General features: G+C 40.8%; 1 protein-coding gene across 11 annotated transcripts in view; it reads right to left on the bottom strand.

Annotated features, from left to right (window-relative positions):
* The window catches only part of NHSL1 (NHS like 1), a 174332-nt gene that overhangs the window by 57506 nt on the left and 95121 nt on the right, over nucleotides 1-21705 (bottom strand). Inside the window, exon 1 of one of the 11 annotated variants that reach the window (XM_064413522.1) lies at nucleotides 11102-11321. The exons of the other annotated variants lie outside the window; for them this stretch is intronic. Within the exon in view, the coding sequence (XP_064269592.1) occupies nucleotides 11102-11306 (205 nt within the window). The 5' untranslated portion in view covers nucleotides 11307-11321. Of the gene's footprint in view, nucleotides 1-11101; nucleotides 11322-21705 lie in introns of those variants that run through there. 11 annotated transcript variants of the gene reach the window in all.

Raw genomic sequence — 21705 nt, 5'->3', positions numbered from 1 at the left:
TGTGCTATGGCTTATCCGAAAGAACTGATCAAAAATGCCTGGGCAAAGTAATGTCTGCAAGTAAATTAGTCTACAAAATCTTGGCTCTTACTAATAAAAATGCACAACAGTGAAAATAATTTTCTTCTGAATCAGTGATGGAAAAAATACCAGGCAGACAAGTCTGCAAGTCTTCTCATTTGAATCATCCTATAGCACGAGGAGCAAAACCAACAAAAGCAGACTGCAAAAATTCCATTTCTGAACTTCTGTCCCAAACAGTCTCCTAGTAATTTCATCTTTGGCAGCTGTGCTCTTGGGCATCCACACTAATATCCAACAGACATCTTCAACTAATCCAGTCTGCATTCTCCTTATGGATTTCCCAAAGGGGACATGCTCCCCACTCATTCCACTTATTTAAAGGTCACAAGAAAGAATTTTTGTATCCTATCTTGGCCTCCCTGCCCAACACTGATCTTTGGCATGCTTTTATTTATATATGGATTATCCTGGTATAAGGAGTTACAAATTCTTCCCTTTTTTTGGCTTTCTGCTGACTCTCAATAAATTCTGGGTGGGTCTCATTTAAGATTGGAGGCACACTCTCTTAAATTTAGGCATGTACATTCTACAGTTTCCTAAGAACTATTACACCCTATAAATGAAAAAAGTTAAGCTCCTTGGAAAATACCAACCTGCACAGAATCACACAACTGCTCATGCCAAAATCAAGCTTCAAGCACTCATTTACTGTCTTCCACAGCAACTTGAGTAAAAGTTTTGTTCATTAGAAACTTTCAAAAATTTTACCTGAAAAATGTTATCTGCATAACACAATACTAAAATGATGAGTAAAAGTAAAGGCTCACAAATAATAAATGGACATTTGCTATTGCTCCTAAAGCCCTAAGATTTTTGATGAAATCTAAAAACCCAGGTGTGTTCCAATTAAAGACACAATCTGCCCTGAAATAAAGGTCTCCAAACTAAAGTAAGGCATGGAGTTCCTGTAACAGTGACCTAATAAATACATTACTGCCAGATTCAGCAATGTCTAAGGAAACAACTGCACCAAAATCTGTACCACAGAATCTCCAGAGACAGTCTTTAGCTGACCCTGGGCATATGGATCTCAGATGTGATCAAATACCAACAGATTTTGAAATCTTATTTTTAAGATTGGATTTGTGTGGTCAGCATCTTCTTATCAGAAGTCCTCAATAAAACCAAATGAACGGACTAATACTGTTAATCAGTTGAACTTTCAAAACTTCTAATGTGAATACCAACATAAGCTTTTATTAGCACTGGTTTGATTAAAAGTTTCAGAGATCTGTTATTAATCATACACATTAATCTAGAGGCCCACGCCTCACTACATGCCATAGTGGATCAGCAATAATTCCTGAATAATAGTTGTGTTTCTTCGAGTAGCTGGCAAAATGCATCTAACAGTTTAAGTGATGCTAAAGTGATACAGGTGCCTTGCCACCAAGCATCTTCAGGAAGCACTACTGAGCACATTGTGGCAATGGTTTCTATAAATAAGTATGTGTGGGCAACAAGCAAACAACAGGAATCACAATGTTCTTCATCAAAATGTAGTCCATAAAATATTTTAAAATGCAGATTCTCTCCCCTCCTGCTTTCACTCTTCAATTTCTGCCTCCATTTCCTGCCAGACAGAAAAGGAGTAGATCCCTTGCTTTTCCTTCAGGATCCCCACTGCAGATACCTACATTTTTTCTTGTTTTAGAAAAACTAGTTATTCCTTGCTGTGTTAATCCTTGTGTGCTTCATAAAACCAACCAAAGAGAAAAGCTGTAACACAGAAAGGGGTTTAACATACACTATTTCTAATGAAAGATACCATTCTTAAATGTAAAAATGTCTCTTTTGGTATCTTTGGTTTCCCCTCTAAGCACAAAATATAAACTGCAGAAAAGCTTGCATTTTGTTGGAAGAGCTGAAGTAGAAGTGTAAATACAAAACTCGAGACAGCCGAGGCTAGTTTTAAAATAATTTCTCTGAGTACGTTCACTATTTGTATCTGAAAACCTTTGAAAATGGACAGCTATAGCACCATCAGTGCCTCTTCAGCTCTGAACAGACCACAGGCGGTGTAAAATAAGCTAAGTTTCATTCCTGAAACTTCCCAGTAGCTGTTTAGACAACAGAGGAACAAGGAAAAGAAATACCAATCGTTAACTACTACTAAGCAAACAACCCTGCCACCCCAAGATAATTGATAAAACTACTGTGTATCCCAGCAGCTGCATTTCAACACTGTGCACAATATTCCAAATTCAACTGTGAGGTAAACACTGGTTCAGAAGACTGTTAATTACTGACATATGTGCTATTACAGAATTGAAACAGGAGAGCATTTTTCATTATTAGTCAGTCAGAAAAAAGAAGAAGCATGGTCTTAGAATTCTGGAAGAATCAGGTGTGAAACGTTACACCAGCTCCAGTGCAGGGCTGACCCCTGGAGTAGAAGTTTCCATTTAAACATAAAGGACATAGGAGATCATAGTCAATGTGAATAAACCTTTAGGAAAACCAGTCAATAAAACCAAAGCAGTATTTTCCCAAAACTGGTATGGGATGTGCATGAAAAGGCAATTCCTTTTTCCCATGCTGATGGATAATGGCACAAGTAGTCTTGACTTTGGCACCCATTTAGGATGCTCTGATGCAGCATTAAAAAACTTCAATTCCAATTCACCTTAGACAAAAGCACCACCTAACAGGATCCCTGCTTTGTCATCACACAAGGAATTGTCTAAGCTGATGCACACCAAAACTCAATTTACATCTTAGTTTTTCAACCATAGCTAGTGTGAAGAACATACTTGAAACCACAGCCATTAAAAGTATACCTGACACATCCACAATGTCTAATATTCTGTACAGAGCACACACCCACTCCAGGAAGAAATAAATTAAAACACTGCATTCTTATAAGGCAGTGAAAACACTCCTTTTATAATCAGGGTAATTAGCATCTTTCTTCTCTTTGGATTAATTAAACCTATCAGAAACAGGTTAGCATCATACCCAGGAAAAAAAAAAAAACTGCTCACCTTCAACTACTGGACATAAGGGACTGTCTTTTCCTTTGATGTTATTAATTATTTACCCTAACATTGCCACCAGCATCTGCTTGGGGACCTGCTTGCTCCCCCCAAACAGCAGGCCACTGTTTCTGGTCTAGCCACAGCATCATGTTTGTGGCAATAGCATCGTGTCTGACAAACAGAAGGAGGGCCAGGTTGGTTAAAAGACACTGAGAACAGCTATAAAGGATCATTCATGAGGTGTGCCAAACCTACTTGGGAGATGCTACCCAGCTCCAGGTTTAATTACTCCTTCCTGGAACACATCACAAAACCTCACAGAAATGGTTTTATAAACTTCTGTTGATGTCTTTGGGCAATGACAAGGAATGAGACCTTTGGGATGAGCAGCACATGGCCACCAACCTCACACAGAGAGGCTAGCTGAGTATTGCCACGGAAAAGGCAGCACAGACTTGTCTTTCAACCATACCATTTAGAAGTTTTTTGTATCTTCTCCAGCAACACCAGTTCGTGCTCAGCTGGTGGGATCACTGGTGATCTAGTCAGCCCCCAGTACAGTGAGATAGTTTCCAGGCACATGCCAGGAGTGCAGCCTAACAGGCACAAGCAGAGCATTGGGGAATTTGGCCTTTAAATCAGTAATGGTCAGACCCGAGCGGGGAAGACACGGGGAGGCTGATTCAGTACCCTTAAGCTGGGACTGGAGAGATGGCATCGTGGGGTTTCACATTTATTCTCCTCCAATGACTCCAAGTCAGAAGTGGTCAGGTCACACACCAGGCGCTGTTTCTGTAACTGCTGTAATGGCAGGCGCTGCTTGCAATCCGAAATTCAAGCTGCACCTTTCCAGTTACGCTTTATCTCTATAACCCCAGACTCCACACTGCTGTGTATTACAGCCCCAATTGAGACATAATTGAGATGAGCCACCTAAAGCATTTTTCTTATTAAAAAAACCCCACAACAACTCCTCTGCCCCAATTTCTGTTTAGGCATAAGAACGTCACCATTACTGTTTGGTTTGCACTGCACATTCTTAGTTAGATCAGATCCAATCTACCTCTCAACTGCTTACTGGCAATTCCTTAACTGTGTGACTCCTTGGTCTCCTTTTGTGTCTTCCCATAGAGTTTAAAAAATGCTTTTTAGGAACAATATATTAATATAAACAAAGGCTCCAACCCTCTTCCTTTCTAACTAGCCAACTTCTCTCAATACCAACTCTTCTGAGAGATACAGAAAATGCAAGCAAAATGTTATCTGTTAGCAATGAGGTGGGACTAAGCCTTTAACATTGAAATATTCATTTTAGAAAAGCCAAGCAAAAATATTGAATCAACTGACAAGACTGAGTTCTCTAAATCACTGCAGATTCCAGGTCCAGCTGTGCACTTTACTTCACAGTAGACATATTTCTATTTGATCTGCTATTAACTCATTACTTCTTTTCTAAGAAAGCGAAGAGCTGCCCTTGAGCCTTCCTCCTACTAAACCCGCTGACCCTTTGGCTTACAAATTGTAACATGGATCTTTGCTTTCCTTTCTGAAGAGAAATTAAGGGGAAGGCAGAGAAATAAACGCAAGGTAGACCCTGAGGACTTTTTTAGGTCTCAGTCCACTAAGCTTTCTTTGCCTGTATCATATAATCTGTCCCTGCTGCACATACCCACCTGCAGGGCAGTGCTGCTCAGAGGCAGGAGACAGCCACCCCACAGCCCTGCTGAAGGAGATGCTCTACAGACCGTGATAATGTCAGTCTGGGGGGGACAGGACAGAAATCACTTCATGTCTACTCCAGCCTGCACCTGCTGCCTGATAGAACTGCTGCGCATCTGCTGAGAGTGGCTGCTGCCTCCACACAGCAAAAAGAAAGAGAAAAAAAGAAAAGAAGCTGAGGGTATTTTTCTGAAGTCTCACTTTCAAGAAGATAAATTAAATATCATTAAATATCCCACTAGGTAATCTGATGCCAGATAAATGCAGTGGGCCAGGCCGTCTGCTTTCTGCTGTAGGCTATTTTACACCAGTTAATCCACCTATTTAAAGGTTTTTATTTTTCATTCTAAGAAATCCAGTTCTATTCAAGACTTACTACCATTATCTAAAAAGACTACATACTTGGAGCAAAACTGCATAAAATATAAAACCCAGCAAGTTCTGTACTCCTCTTGGATCTTCCAGCCTTGCTCCTACGAGAAGTGATTCCAGTCAGCGCAGGTGCATCCATCAGCACAGCAGGGAGACAAAGGCACATGGCCACGTGCCAGCAGGGCTGCCTTCTGCAAATTACCAAACAAATTCAATACCAACTTGCACAGTAGTATTTTCACAAGTATGCAGTCACCATGCAAGATGCAATCCTTTCTACTCAAATCCCTCTCACTTTTAAATACAGTAATTTAGATGGGTGAAAAAAAACCCCAGACTGATTGTAAAAATCAGATCACATCAACAAGCTCCAGGCACTCTGTCATTCTAAGATTTGTCCTCTGCAGACACCACTCAGCCAGTTCATTTTCTCTTTTCCATCAGTAAGTAGCCTTCACTCTACTCCACTGTCTCCCATATGGTTAACATGAATGTGGCAATTAATATGCAATTAATAAAATGGTGTGATCAACCGCTTTTGTTCACAGCAGCAGCTGGCCTGCATGTTAGAGTGTAATTAGACAAATTAAGACGTACCGCTTTTGTTTGCAGATGGACTGACAGCATCGCTCATGCTTAAATGTCACTAAGCCTATTGGCATTTGGGATTATTTTAAACATGTCTTTTTTTATTAACACTACAAGGTATGAAAAAACCAGATTTATATGCTACCAGCTCCAATGCCAGCAAAGCGCAAGTTTGCTTTACCTCTGAGATGTTTGCACAAGCAACTGAGAGTGGAGGGCTGAAGTGATGTACTTCAGAGAATGAGCACCTTTTAAGTATCACAGCCCATAGGATGGAGCAAGTAGCCCTGGATGGGTGAAAAAAGCAGAGCTGATCTACAACTGTGTCTAAGCAGAGGTTTGAAAATCTTGAAAATCAAGCAACACAGGCATTTGTCAATGACTGGATCAGGGCAGGGAAGCAAGAGGGCTAAAAATCTGTTGTAATCTATCAGACTTTTCATAACCATTTCCTTTAAAGGATGTCCTTTCTGTGGAGCTTCAGATTCTCGTTACCATGTTTCCACTATAATCTGATCTGATTTTCTTACAGCACTCAAACCCATTTATTGACTTCACAAGCAACTTGCAGTAAGACCTGGAAACATACTGTACCCAGCATCCATCAACTGCAGAAGCTTTCATCAAATTAAACACTGAAGAGCCTATTCAGTGTACCATTAACCACTATCCTCAGCCACAAGCTTTCCAAACTTACTTGTTTCACGTGAAACATGTGAATTTGCATTTATGTTGCTCTACCTCCTTAACTACAGCAAATGCTCCCTTGCCCCAGCCATAAAAAACATGTCTCTGAGCTCTCTATTTTTTCACACTCCTCCAGATGCACTTGAGTGGTGTTAATGAGCTCAATACCAAAACCTCACCACCCCTTCCTTGTGTTCCTGAGTACCACACATAGCTTCTTCACTGCTCACTGGCAGAGAGGAATGAAATGCCCACCACCAGCACCTCCTTGCAGCAGGTTCACATCTAACAGTGAGCAGACAGGCTAGCCAAATGTTTTCTTTCAGCCAGTAAACTCAGGAAAACCTTAATATTCATTTTAGTGATTCACTTGAGCGTTTTATAACAATCCAACACTAACATCTTTTGACCCATCATATTCAAAGTTCTTCTTCGTCCCTCCCTTCACCCACATCACTCTTGCATTTGATGCATGAAAAGGCAGAGGAGACCAAGCGCTGGACCTCCATGGCCCATCCAGAAGAGGACAGGCAGGGAGGCTTGTTTTCTATGCAACATGCAGAGAATGTGCAGCAAGAAATGCAATACACATACAGAAACACGCACCAAAAGAGCTGTTCTTTATCCAAGACCTGAAGTAATTTTGTGCAAGTGGAGATGCTCCCCTGCTCTGCAACATCACCGTGGCTTGTTCTAGCAAATGAACAAAACCTCCAAAAAAGCTCAGCCGTAAGACAAGACATTAAAAACACATAGAGAAAAGGAAGGAAGGAGAGGGGAATTCCCCCATTTTTTTAGATATGCAATAAAAATTCTATCAAATTTACTTTTTCTTTTCAAAACAAACCAGTTCCTGGCTTTTTCTGGTGCAATCCGATATGTGATGGTATGTCTGTTATGGTATGAGCTGGACACAGCAGAGAAAACTGGGCATGAGGGTGGCCAGTCACTTGCATGAGGCTCTGTAAGTAGCCATTCACCACATTGACTGAGTCCTTGTGTCACTTAGGGCACGAAAGGCCACAAAGGCTTGTTCAGTGCTCCCCACGGCCCAGAATTTGCAGAGAAGGAAAGCAATTCAGCCTTTGTTTCACACTGCTAAATGAGAAAGAATGAATCCTCCCAGTTTGCAAGGATTCTGGCATCTTTTTCTTTTTAGTATAACATCCTTATATAGGGAAATTTAAATCTCATAGCTATTGGAAGAGAAAGCTGGAAAAAAGCATAGCAAACAGTGGATAATAGAATACCCAACTTGGTTCACAACATCCTATTAATGTATAAATAGATTTATTTATTATTTCAAATTTTACGTTTTTCACACAGACAAGTCTCAGCTTTACAGATATGAATAAAGAAGAAGAAAGCATTCTTTCATGAGCTAGCAGGCAACAAAACACTGAGAAAAAATCCCAGTAACTGAAGTTACTTGTTTAACAAACATTAAAAGTAATCTGATACTACCACTGGCTTGCTCCTGCATCTGTAAAAGACAGAAAAAACTCCCAACTCCTTATCAAAACTTTATCATCACAAAAAGCCAGCAAGAGCATACTACACCTTTAAACTTGGCAAACTTGTTAAAATATCAAGTGGCAATGGGAACTACAAGAGGCAGGTGATGCTCTAACCAGGAGGAGGTGACAGCCTCCCACAGCAGCAGTCACTGCCAGCAGTGTCTCACTGCCTCATGTTTCAATTCAGCAGGCATTTAAACCAAACTAAACCAAGTCCCTGACATGTTTGCCAAACCTGGTCAGTGGAGTATCTCAGTTCAACTTTGCTGCAGGAAAACCAAACACTCAGCTCCACTGGAGGTTGTAATTGTGAATGAACATGTGATGGTGACAGCCCCAACACCACTGCAATACTAGCAGGCAGACAGGCTGTTAAAGGATGTACTGCTGCACTCTGGCTGATTTTAATCCTATGCTGTCCATTTGTACTCAACCTGGCAGCAAATAACAGCATCACAGATGCTGGAACACAGCTGAGCTGGTAATGCAGAACTTTCACTTCACAATATGACTAATTTAACAGTTCTATCAAAATAACTACAACAGCGTAAAAAAACTTCATACCCTAAAATGGTAACCTGATTATTATGGCTGCTACATCACACCACAAGTATTTTAATTATTGATTATTTGGTAGCAGGAGTGCAAGGACTACTGCTGCAAACTAGTGAGGTCCCCTCACTGAGGATGCCCCCCCAGCCCATGAGGAAGTTCACATAATTTGACTGTTATTATGCTTTCAAACAACCCTAACACTACTGGGAGCATTTTCCGTGGAGTGTATCAGCACTGTGAAACCTCTCCAAGTGCAGTTCTCATGATGCTGGATAAGGACCCCAAAGGGAAGCCTTTATCAACAGAGATAAAACCCAGCCAATAATCCCCTGCTGTGCTCTGCAGTTATCACTTGACCTGGTCCCAGAAAGCACTTCCACTCTTAAACACTTTTGTTCCTTAAAATAAACATTAACAGAGTTTAAAGTGACAGAGTCTCCCTACTCAAAGAGAAATAGTACCTGCCCCACCCATAACACTTTTAACTGATGGCTTAATTACTCTGCTATTCTTTTGTTTCTATGGACCAAGAACGAGTTAGAAAGGAGCCAGTGAGGCAGAGCTGGTGTCCCACAATCTACACACTTGTACTGTGGTGGGACACCACCACTGAAGCACTAGAGGTTCTCCTGGGAAAAGTCGGGCCAGAAAGGAGGGTGACTGATTTTTGTCATTCACTGTTTCAATGAAAATGAACGATGATCTGGAATTCAGAAAGAACAAATAAAATATATGGGGTCATACCAGATATCAGCAAAATTCAACATACGGTATACAGCAATAAACTTGGTCTGAAACGTGAAAGTTCATTGCTAAGGACCAAAAATTGCATTAAATAGCTTTGTTAGGTCTCAAGTCAAAGAATTCAATTGCTTATCTAAGTGTTGTACTATAAATCAAAGAAATTACACACACTGACACCACTGTCAAATATCTTCTGAAAAGTTTTATAATTTCAATTCAGGTGCATTTTAGATAGAAGGGGATGCTTTCCCTACGGACAGCACAAAAAGAAAAAGGAGGGAGGCTGCAGTGAGGGACTTCTTTACCCATGCTCCTCAATCACATTTCCACACTCTGGAGAAGCAGATTCAAACACAGCAGGTGCTTGCAATGCTCTGAGCAACACCTCCGAGGGCACTAGGAGAACCAGCTCTGAAAGTGTCACAGCTTTGTAGGAATGAACTAACCTGTCATCCAGCAAGAGAGACAAATCCCAAAGACACACACACTCACCCCAGGCTGTCTGGGACAAGAAGAGCCATATCCTCCTCCTTAAGGGTATCCTTGCAAGCTTCTTCCTAGTCCCTAGGCTTCCCTAGGTCTGACAATGACTATATAGCTTTACATAAAGGAAGAATTTTCATTTTCCCGCTGAACAAACCAGAATTGACCCTGTGCTCAAAAATACAAAAATTCAGCAGAAGATGTGAATTTTTCTTTGCATGCTGTATAAAAAATTACCCGCTCTTGAAAAAGGCCTGAAACAATCATGTGAATCACACTCCTCCTACAGGAGGGGACATCAAATGAAGCTTGCTTAGTAATAAATGGAGAATATGATAATTCAGGAAAATATAGTAATTCAGAAAACAAAATACAGGTGGTTTTGCTAATCAGTGTTAGCATCATGTGACAAGATGGGGATTTTTCAATTCCTGGTAATAACAAACCACTGTCAGACAGTCAGTGTGAGACTAATGAGAAAAAGAAAAATCAATACAGTTGTAAATATACTCATGTACCGGTTTTTTTTCCCCCAAAAAGACCTGGCACAAGATAGCCAGCCAGCTGGCTTTTGCAGGAAAAGCTTTCTTTGTCTTGTGAAATTTCTCCCCCATCACCCTTAAATAGACTTTTCTGAGCAACCATTCCACAAACAGCTGGGTGCCTTTGCTTAGGTGGCCAGAAAAGAAGGGAAGACAAGCATTAAGGCTAAAAACAAAACATCTGAACATTACCATTGTCTGTCCTCTTCTCTCCTTATTTCCCATCTGTATCTGCCTGTGAAACTTGAAACTATTCAGATTAAAAAAGGAGAGTCATCACAATTCAGGAATTCTTTCTTCTCACGTTCACAGGGAAAATAACCTTAGACCAAAGGTTATTCAAAAGCTGACTGTTTTTTGTTGTTTTTTTAAATAAGTACTCATCAACTGCATTAAGCACCGTTTGAGTCTGTCAGACCTTTTTCTTATTTTTCCTGGCCTTTTCATCCACTAATTGTTCCTATGGCTTTCAATTAGAGTGCTACGTCAACAGTTCCACTCATCTAAAACAATCATTTTGCTGAAAAGGAGCATTACTGAACTGAAAGCGAGTGCTCAAGACCTCTCAAACACAGACATATCACATGCACAAAACAGTACCATCCTGTATCAACTTCGCAGCCCCGTCAGACAGAATAATTACATGCACTGTCCTGAAGGGGAAATACATTATTTTTGTAAGAAAATTGTTCCCAATGCCTTCATCCTCCAAAAGAGAAATAAGAGTATTTTCCTTGTTCATGTTTATGTTTGTTTTATTTCTTTATTTCCTCAATAACGACAACACAGTACTAAATGAGCAAAACAGCTAAGGAACAGGAACTGATCTTACTTGGCCAAAAGGAGTTGTCGTCTCTGCTCAGAAACTTTTTCTTGAGGCGCCCAGGCAGCTTGGTGTGAGCGTTGCCCATTTTGCTGGAATAGAGCGGGATGAGTTCCTCCTCCTCCTCCTCATCGTCGCAGCTGGGCTGCCACTTGCTCCTGCCGAGGCACCCGACCATCGGGTCGGCGGGCAGGCAGTGCACATAGGCGATCATTGTGAGATGCTGCTCTCAAGGATGTCCCTGCTGTCCCCAATGGCTAGTTCCGAGCAGAAGGGAGTGGCCTGCTTATAACCCTTGAGCGGACGCATTCAAAAGGCTGTGGAGGAAAAGATTTTCTCCTCCTTCGCACTTAGGCAAGCTAAGCTATTTAGATATCCCGAAAACTGTCTGGAATAGAATTCTCTAAGTATTTGAAAAAGAAGGAAACAATTAAAAAAAAAAAAAAATCAAGCACCTGGTTAAGCAGCCCACTCCTCCCGCCCGCGGCTCACAGCCACAAGCAGGAAAACAGAGCCGGGAAACGCGGTCACCTGCCACAGACCTCGGCCCACTCCCTTTCTGCTTCCTCTCCAGCCTGTGGCTTCTCTTAAGCCTTATCCCCGATTACTCACCACTCTGAACAACAGGTACTACAGTCACACACAGATGGCCACATCCAAGAAGCTTATTTAAAGCTCAGTTACTATAATTGCCGTGACACTGGCAGCTACAGAACCGTAACTGGGCAGGAACCTGCCAAGAACAAGAACATATACCTTCTTCTAGTGTGCAAAAGCAGGGAAAAACATAGGGACTAGAGAAAAAAGAACAAAGTGTTGTGATTTCAGTATTTGGATTTTATTAAAGAAGCTCCCTTTCAAAGTTAGAACTGTAATGTTTGATACCAAAAAAAGACTGTACCTTCTAGGTTAGACTAGTGGATTGATGCTGAACACAAAGCATACGCAGTTATCAGCTTGCCTGCAGTACTGCGTAAATGCATACATCCTCACCATGCCTCTACAGGGTAGCTATTACTCCTATTTAAAGATGAAGACATAGTCTCAAAGGGATTTAGTAACCTGCCCACACAGTGGAAAAGCCAGGATTAAAGTCAAGGTATTCTCAGTTCTTTAGCCTCATTCACAAGTCACTAGTCCATGGCACCTCTCCCAAACTCCACTACTAAGCAAGTTTCCATGCTGCTAACAGTGTCAACCCTAATCTCCCATACTGCTCTTGTCTGGGATTCAGGAAGAGTGCCCTTCCTAGTCTTTTGAATTGGCTGTAACAGCACAGTCAGACTGGGACAGCAAGGAAAATGTCACATGAAGAGAGCACGCTGCATGTACTGCTGTCTTCAACAATTTTTTAAAGGTTTATATTATTTGAAATATTAAATAGGTGATTATTTGTTTTTTAAAAAGGGAAGATATCAAAACCCTAAGTAGAGTATAACAAAGAACAATTCTTAGTCTGCTTTCTTAAGTGTTCTTTATAAATGCTTTCGTTGCAGCCCATGCCATACATGGAAGTGGCTGCTCTATATACAGAAGCACAACAGCAAAATGTAAGTATTTACACACATTTAAAAAGGCTTTGTGTGCTGTTTGGTTGAGAGCTACAATAAACTTTGGTCAGGAAGAAAAAACAAACCAAGCCCACAGTTTAACAACAACGACACAGATGCACATCTCCCCTTTCCCCCTGACACACACATGCATGTCCTGCTGCTGCAGCCTGGGAGCAGGGTGTACACACACAGCAGCTGCCCCCAGACGCTGCACCAGTGAGGCACCAGCCTCCAGACACACGAAACACAGAGCAACATCCAGCATAAGCTGTCTGCAGCACTGACTCAACAGTGCTGGCAAAGCATAGAAAGTTCACGAAAAACTGGCTGGTTTGGTGGGGGGAGGTTGTTTGTTTGGTTTTTTTCATTCAATATCCTGTTACTTTCCACAGCAGTCTGAGCAAATAATTTTCACTATAAAGTCTTTCATACACATCTCACATGACTGAATCTCAGCAAACTTGCAAACAGATAAAAACAGGTCATATAACGAACTGTGCCAGACACCTTTAATAAACAGGCATGAAAAAAGCCCTGACTGCAATTTTACATTTTTATATAACAATTTCCAGTATCTGCAAAAATATGGATGGGAAGGGGAAAATATGCCAACAGCAAGGGCAATAGCTGTGGTACCACTGCCTTGTTCATACAGATGGCAGAAACTCACTGGCAAACACTGAACGCTGGCAAACAGGCCTTTGAGGCAAATACAAATTTACAAAGCCAAGTACATTTACTCATCAGACTATGAGGAGCACAAACTGTGATTAACATTAGCAGAGCTCAATTCACTCATCAACCATGCTGATACTCTTGTGTCTGCCAGAATAAATGAATGTCTAGACAGTCTTCCTGGGTGGAATGAAACCCCAAGAGAGCTGTCAGTGAAGCAGTTCATAAGGAGGCCCTGTTACTGCCTCCCTAAGGGGACCTCTGCAACCAACCTGTCTAGCCACCATGGCTGCTGTCTCACCCTTTCAACTCACTGTGATTATCAGGGTCCTGGGAAGAGTCACTGTCATAGATGTGATGCACAAAACTTCAGAGCATCACCAGGCTATTGATAAAAGTGTATACTGGAACTTGCATTTATTTTTCCTGCAAACAGGAACAGTAAATTTTATTACGTGAGAATACAGATGAATTTCAGTTATGGTTTTTGGGGGGTTTTTGGTTGTTTTTTGTTTATTTGGTTGGTGGGTTTTGTTTTGTTTTGAACCACTCAAAATCACACTATCAAATAACATTTTCTAAAGGATACTGGCTGATGTTTGCAAGCAGTCTTTCTATTCTACAAAATCATGTTACCTGACATAAAAGTTCTGTGTTGATCTACACACCAAGCCAGTACTATTAGGTAACATGCAGTACAAACACAAGAGCAAGAAGACAGGGGACACCAACAACTCAGTGATCAGAAGACTCCCATGCTCCCAAACACTTATCAAGATGACAGAGGATAACACATTGCCCTGGAGTCCCTATGACATTTACCATGCACTTCTCCAGAGTACAGACATGCTCAATTATCCATGTTTCCAATGCATGCTCACGAAGGAAGGCTGAAGCACAATAATGGGATCATGGCTGAAATCCAGTTTAACAAGTATATTTACCATATGGTAGGCATTAATGTCCCCACAAATTTTTTACTCGAAGAATAAATCTGTTTCTTTCCTGAAGCTGGGAAGACCTTGGTAATAGAAATGATAAATGATTTGGTGATGGTTATGGTCGCAGCTATTAGCAAACGTAAAACCATAAAGAGCTGCCAAGATGTACCATTATCATGTGAGAAAGATACTGTGTACATTGCCTCTTCATCTCCCCACAAAAATCCTACAAAAAACCCAATTTCTTTATGCTATGTCTATTTGGAGCAAGAGCGTCTCCAAGTTTGATAAAGTCAAAATTTTATCACAAAACATCTGATTAATCTTCATTTATTCTTCTGCAGCTGTAGCACAGATTTATTTTTTCAAATACACAAAAGTGAGGCTGTTCATTTTTCTCAGCCTTGAGCTATCATTTATAGAAAGATTTCCCAACAGTAACATTTTATTTCCTTTATCATTCTTTTTCATGCTGTTTAAAAATTGAACTATTAGTAATGCTAGCTCTAAGCAGGCTACATTATATTAATACATGCATATTAATCTTCATCAGCCTATTTCATTTTTGCTAAACCAACTCCTTACACTCAGGCTCTATTAGAGAGAGCTTGAATAATTAGGAGTAATTACAAAAATTCAATCAATATCACATTATATTGGACATGTTTGGTTAAACAAAAAAGATCTTTAAGAGCTTGACAGATTCACAAAACTGTGTCTAACTCAGGGATTACAAGAAATAAGATTATAAAGAAAAAACAACGAAAGAAAACATTATCCCTTTTATTAGACAAGCATATATGGTCCTGAGCTCTGAGAACAGCAGTGATACTGATGAGTATTACACATAGGAGTTTTAAAAATATATAGGATACATCTACTGGGAATATGGAATCACAAAGGATTGTCATGTCAGCCCTACTCTGGCATTAAGATAATTTTTATAAATATGCTACATAAGGAATTCTATCATCAGTCTTTATGTATAATTTGTAGATCCTCTGGATGGAAGGTAATATGCACCATGTCATAAAGTAACACCAACTTTAGGGACAACTTGCAGAACAAAACCATCAAATAAAGTAATTCCCAGCAGCCAAACTGGAAATTAAAGACAGCTCACAGAAATCCATGGGGATAAACTTTGCCCTAATTAGACATGGATTCTATTTTTAGCAGCGATGAATTGATGTGTTCTGGGCTTTCTGGATGAGCAGCTGGAGCTTTTAAATTGTACTTAAATAATTATTTTTAAAACAAACAGGGGGAAAAATTATATATTAAACATATTTCATTGGATCATACAGCATTAATTAATTCTCAAAGTAACACTCTCAAAGAGAAGTATCCTCCTTTTACAGATTAACAACTCAAGACAGCAATAATCAGGACATGTCCATCATGGTGGAGCACCCTAGCATCCTTTGGAACTGGAAATGGCCAGACTGGACATGGTATGTCCTGCTCTCCTGGCCTGTGCATGTATTCTCCTCTTTCCTGTACATAGAGTGTGCATGGAGTCTTAACTCATGTTCCTTAAACACAAATACAGCCGACAAAAGCGAAAGAATTTCCAAAGAGGAAAAAAAACCCCACCTCGAGGTATTATAAATCTGCTTTTTAACTGAACATGAATCTCAAACAGGAAGTGAGCAGGAGGTATCAGCTTTACAGTGTTTAAAGCAAGCCCAGCAATGAGGAGCTGGTACAATACTGACAGACATCAGGGTGCAAGGGAGATGAAAGGGACCCAGGGTGGCAGAAATGCACACAAAGCTTTGCCACGTTCCAGAAAGCTCCCTCCATTTGGCCATATTCACATTCTCCAGCATTAGCTCTGTCCCCTACTGCTTTCAATGCATGTATTTTTGTCATATGCTTGTGATCATGCAGCATCTATGAGCTTTTAGCTCTTAATGCTTTTAAAAGGATGTACGTAGTAAGTCATGTGCAGCTTGAAGAGCCTGACCAGCATGGCAGCTAAAAGCAGTCCTAACAAGCAAATATGCTTTGTAAAAATGTACAGCAAGTGTCCCTGGCAACCGTGTATCCAACCAACTGGAGGCAAATCCCTGAATGATGGGGCATTTGACTAGCTTAATTCCTGGTACCCACATAGCCAGATTAAAGGTGTCATTCCTAGGCAACCTCAGACCTCTGCAAGGACACCAAATCTGCAAACCATTGTACAGCAGACACCTGTAAAGCACAATAAAAAGCAACAACAACAAAACCAAACATAATGTACAAGGGTCATTAGGAATCTGCGTGCCTGTATTTCCTCTGCTGCACCAACTCTGAACATAACCATTACCCTCTCTTTCATACCTTAATTTAATTTTTCCTCTGCTGTTATGTAATATCCCTCTGCAATTATTTTTAATTCAGTAAGTATTTTGATATACAGCACATAAGACACTAGACGAGAAAAACATACTTTGTATTATATTATTGGCAGTCTTAAATATTTTAAAATATATTTCTGTGTTCCAATTATTCACCTCTACTCAAAATTAGAAAGCCTTCTTAAGAGCAACAAGTAATATTGTATATTTGATATTAACACTTGATCACTGCTTTGCAATATTTAGACAATAAAGCAATTAAAGCCAGCCATAAAACCAAGTAGCAGGTAACTCAGAGAAGCCTTTCTATGCCTTTCTGGTTTAGTTCTGCTGCCATACAAAAATAAAGATAAAAATAAAGAATGCGCTTTGGTCAGCGCATTCTGTGAACTGGACCACGTTTGGGAAGGGGGTGACACATGTTTGGGGCAGAAGAGAGGGCAAACAGAAGCAATTAGATATTACTACTGACAGTTGAAACAAGCTATTCTCGCTGCCATGCTCTAGCAGTTGAGTCCCGCACACCTCTGATCCTTCTGAAAACACAGAGCAAAAGATGAAGCTGTCAGAAGCCGGGGGAGAAGGTGGTTTCCAGTCTGGGGCCACAATGGATGGCAGTGTCAGCAAGGCTGGTACACCCACTCACTCTGTGCAAAGGAGTCACATTCTACCAGCTTATTTTACAGCTCATATTAAACAGCAACGCAGACAGGGTTGGGTAGGATTACCCAGTTCAGGCCTGCTCATTAAACTTATTACCATGGTAACAGGAAGAGAGAAAGAGAGAACTCATCTCCCCACTCCTATTATCTCGCACAGTTCTTTTTAATGGATTAAAAAGCCCAAAGAGGGAAGCACCTTCCTGATACAGAGCACCGACGACCTCTCTGCCACCCGCACAGCTCACTGGAAGAGTTCACACACAGTGGGGTTTTCAAATCAAAAACCAAAGCAACCTACACTACTCGATAAAAGCCACTGTTAGAAAGCCTCCTCGCCCTCCTCCTTTTGGAAGAAATGGTCTGACAACGCTGCCTTCTGTTCATGTACACCAACACTGCTGTCAAAAACGCAGTGCCACCTCCTGGACATGCATGTTCTCAGGAAGGTCTGCTTTGGCCAGGTGTGCCATGGAGAGTCAGGAAGGCTTGCAAGATTAAAACAACAAAAATGGTAAAACAAATGCAAATCTGTACTGAGATGATTCATTATTTTTAATGAGTACTTCGAAAACATTTTTGTTTTACATGGCCCATGTTTCAGTAACTACCCCCTAAAGAACTGCTTTTAAACTCTATGTAAGATGAGGGAAAGTCTGTGAATGTTGTCTGCTTGGACTTTAGTAAAGCCTTTAAGAATTTCCCACAGCATTCTCTGGAGAAATGGGCAGCCCATAACTTGGCTGGGCGCAGAGTTGGCTGGGTGGAAATCTGGCTGGATGTCTGTGGTTACATCCAACTGGCTGCCAGTGGTGCTAGTGGTGATCCCTGTTAGGATCAGTGTTAGGGCCAGTCCCACTTCATATCTTTATCAATGATCCACAGGATCAAGAGCACCCTCACTCAGTTTGCAGAGACCAAGCTGGGCGGAACTGTTGGTCTGCTGGAGAGCAGGAAGGCTCTTGCAGAGGGATCTGGATGGGCTGGACCAGTGATAGGAGGACAACTGTGAGGTTCAACAATGCCAAGCGCCAGGTCTTGTCATTCTGTCACACACAACTACCCCGTGCAGCAGGGGAAAGAGCAGCTGGAAAGCCACCTGACAAAGGAACTGGAAGTGCTGGTCAACAGTGTCTGAACACGATCCACCATGTGTCCGGGTGACCAAGGCAGCCAGAGGCATTCTTGCCTGTATAAGGAATAGTGTGACCAGCAGGTCTAGGGCAGTGATTGTCCCCCTGTACTCAGCACTGAGGAGGTCACACCTCAAGTCCTCACTGCACTAAAGTCGTTGAGGTGCTGGAGCATGTCCAGAGGACAGCAAAGCTAGGGAATGGTCTGGAGCACAGGTCATCATCAGGAGCAGCTGAAGGAGTTGGGAGCGTTTGGCCTGGAGAAAAGGAGGCTCATAGAGGACTCTGAGAACTTACTGGTCTCTAGAGCTCCCTGAAAGCAGGGTGTAGCCTGGTGGGGGCTGGCCTCTTTTCCCAGGCAACAAGCGACAAGACAAGAGAAAAATGCCCTCAAGCTGCACCAGGGGACGTTTAAATTGGGTATTAGGAAAAATTTCTTCACTGAAAGGGCTGTGAAACATTGGAACATGCTTTACAGGGAAGTGGTTGAGTCCTTATAACTGAAAGATCTGTGGCATTTAAAAGATCTGTGGCATTTGGGACATGATTCAGTGGTGGGCTTGGCACTTGGCAGTGCTGGGTTAACACTGAACTGAATTATTTTAGCAGTCCTTCCCAACCTAAATGATTCTATGAATCTAGGCAAGGAAAAAACGCAAAACTCAGTTTTGCTAATAGAGTGGTGCTTCAGTATATAGTAAAAAAAAATTCTCAGGATGTCAAAAGATGAGCTGATTTGCTCATCCATTTTAAACAGAAACTGGCAGGTAATACTCAGTCCCACAAGGGCAGGATTTTTCATTCTGTAGGGCACAACATTCAACAATGAAGAGCATCATTCAGCTCTGCTGGGCAGAGCATTCATTCACTGTTTTTCAGAAAAAGAGCAGCAGCTAATACATTAGGCACACTACAATAAATGCAACAATATTAAAACACCAGTAAAGGAGCAAGAATGGCAAACCTAGTTGTCTAAAAGTTCAAAATTAAATAGTCATGTTATTCAATTTTCAGCCTGAAGGGATTTTCCTGCCTACAGGTACACATTTCAGCCATGTGTTGGTTCCTCCCAGAGATGCTCTTCCACATCCCATGCCAATGGTTTGTATTGCAAGCACAAGCACACCTACTCCATGCCACAGATCCCTCTCCTGTCATGGTAAATTGCCACTGTAGACACAGCTTCTCATAATCATTGCCTAGGTCCAAAATAAAATAGTTCTATTATTTTTAAAAGCACAACCAATGAAAAAAAAAACCAAAAAAACCTTTTCACATGCTTCTGTCAGCAGCCTAAGGAATGGTCATAACTCAGCAAAGATAATTATTACATTAAAAGAACTAAAACAAGACTTTGTATAAAATATAATCCCATTAAATTGGAATGGTTCAGTAGTAAATTTTTAATCTGAAGTGTCACATTTACTTGCAAATCATATCTAGGCAAGATAAGCCAGTTAGCACTAGCTTCTTATGAACTATGACTCAACACAGCCCACCTACTTTCCAACAGGTCACATAAAGGCTTTCCAAAAAGAGTAAGTAAACTCTTGGGTTTACAGATCAGGCTACAGGAATGCATCAAATTCCATTACAAAGAATAATGACAAAAATATGCAACCCTTGCCAAAGAAAGATTAAGCTAATGAGGAGCAGTACAAATTAGCAGTATTTCTATCCAAAACCAAGTCACACCCTAAGAAGAACATTCTTGTCAAGTCCCAATCAAGAGTATATCTGTATGGATATTTTACTATCTATAGTAAAATATCCATACAGATGGATATTTTACTATCGATTACACAGTCTTGATGTTTTTTACAGAAAATTTATATTGACTTGTCATTTTTTTCTATCTTTAACAACAAACTTGCTAGACTGCTTTTTCATGTGGAATATGAAGTTATACCAAGCCAACAGTCAACTGTTCTTACAACAACTGATTTTTCAACAAAATGACTGAATGCAGACGCTACTGCTATGCAGCCCACCAGCCCATTCTTTATTTTATCTGGAGTTGCTGCTCTGTTTAAAAAGAAGTCAAATGGTTCAGCTTCACAAAATGAACTGGAAAGAGCAGCCATCTGTATGTACACAAGTCCACAAATTAACAGACCCAACTTGTCTATTGGTTTCATTTTCAGTCTGTTTACTGCCAAAATCAAACAAACAAACAACAACAAACCTATTTTTTTTAATTTTTAATTGAATTTCGAGGAATTGAAGTTCCAAGGAATACTCTTGAAAATTAGTCTCCTTTCTGATAATCCTCCCTATATGCCAAACTTGTGTTAGAGAAGGATCTTCTCTGCAATGATTCACTGAGCAATGCAATATGCCTTGGTTACGACAAAGCCCATATCAAAGCCACAAACTAAGACGTGAAAAATTTACATAATTCTTCAAGTCTATGCTTCGGGTAATTTCAGAATTATGTATTCCTAAAATTCCATATTTTGACATACTGTAGGCTACTGTATCAAGGTTAATCTGAAGTTGAACAGATTATAAACCTTTTAGTTCTTAAAAAGTCACTCAGCCTTTATATGTATTTTGCTATGTATTATATGTATTATGCTATGTATTAGAGTAAAGCTACACAATTTATATGATAATTCAAGAACAGATTTAAAAATTTTAGCAGAAAAGTAAAATTATTTTTGACTGACTTGAAAACGATCCTTTAAGACGAGAAGCAATAAGATGAGAGCAACCTCTGCATGGGAGAACCTGATAAACCCTTCAAGATCCTCAGAGTGCAGCTACAAGCTGTGTGACCTGACAGAGTGGGATGTCCCTCACCACAGCACTCTCCTGGACCACTGTCCTGACCCGCAATACTGCTCCAGAGCATGAACTGACTCATGACAATACATATGGACACACTGAAGATGGAGAGAAGTGGAGACGGATGAAAAGTCAGAAAGAGAAAGGGGCTAGGATGCTATGCTGCAAAGAGCAGATTTTCAATGAATCTCTGGATTAAAGGTTTCACAGGTCAAGAAGACCTTATCAACAAGCAGCCTGAAGTGAGACACAGCACCATCTCACTACATTTGTAAAAACTGTGTCACAGGAAAAGAGCAAGAGAAAACTGAAAGGTGTCAGCAAGGTCTGGAGACTTTGAAAGTCGGAGACCTGCAAAATGAAACTTCTAAGGAAAGTGCAGCACACCTGGCACTAGAAAAGAACACGAGAAGTCTAGCAGTCCCAACCAGGCTGGGCTTTTGGGGAAATTTCCACCTTAGCAGTACCTGTTGCTGAGTCTAAAGGAAAGAATGGGGTGAGCAGGGCACATCCGTGAGAT

Source organism: Passer domesticus, chromosome 3 (genome assembly GCF_036417665.1).
Source record: "Passer domesticus isolate bPasDom1 chromosome 3, bPasDom1.hap1, whole genome shotgun sequence".
Classification (NCBI taxonomy): Eukaryota; Metazoa; Chordata; class Aves; order Passeriformes; family Passeridae; genus Passer; species Passer domesticus.
This window is presented reverse-complemented; position numbering and strand designations above follow the sequence as displayed.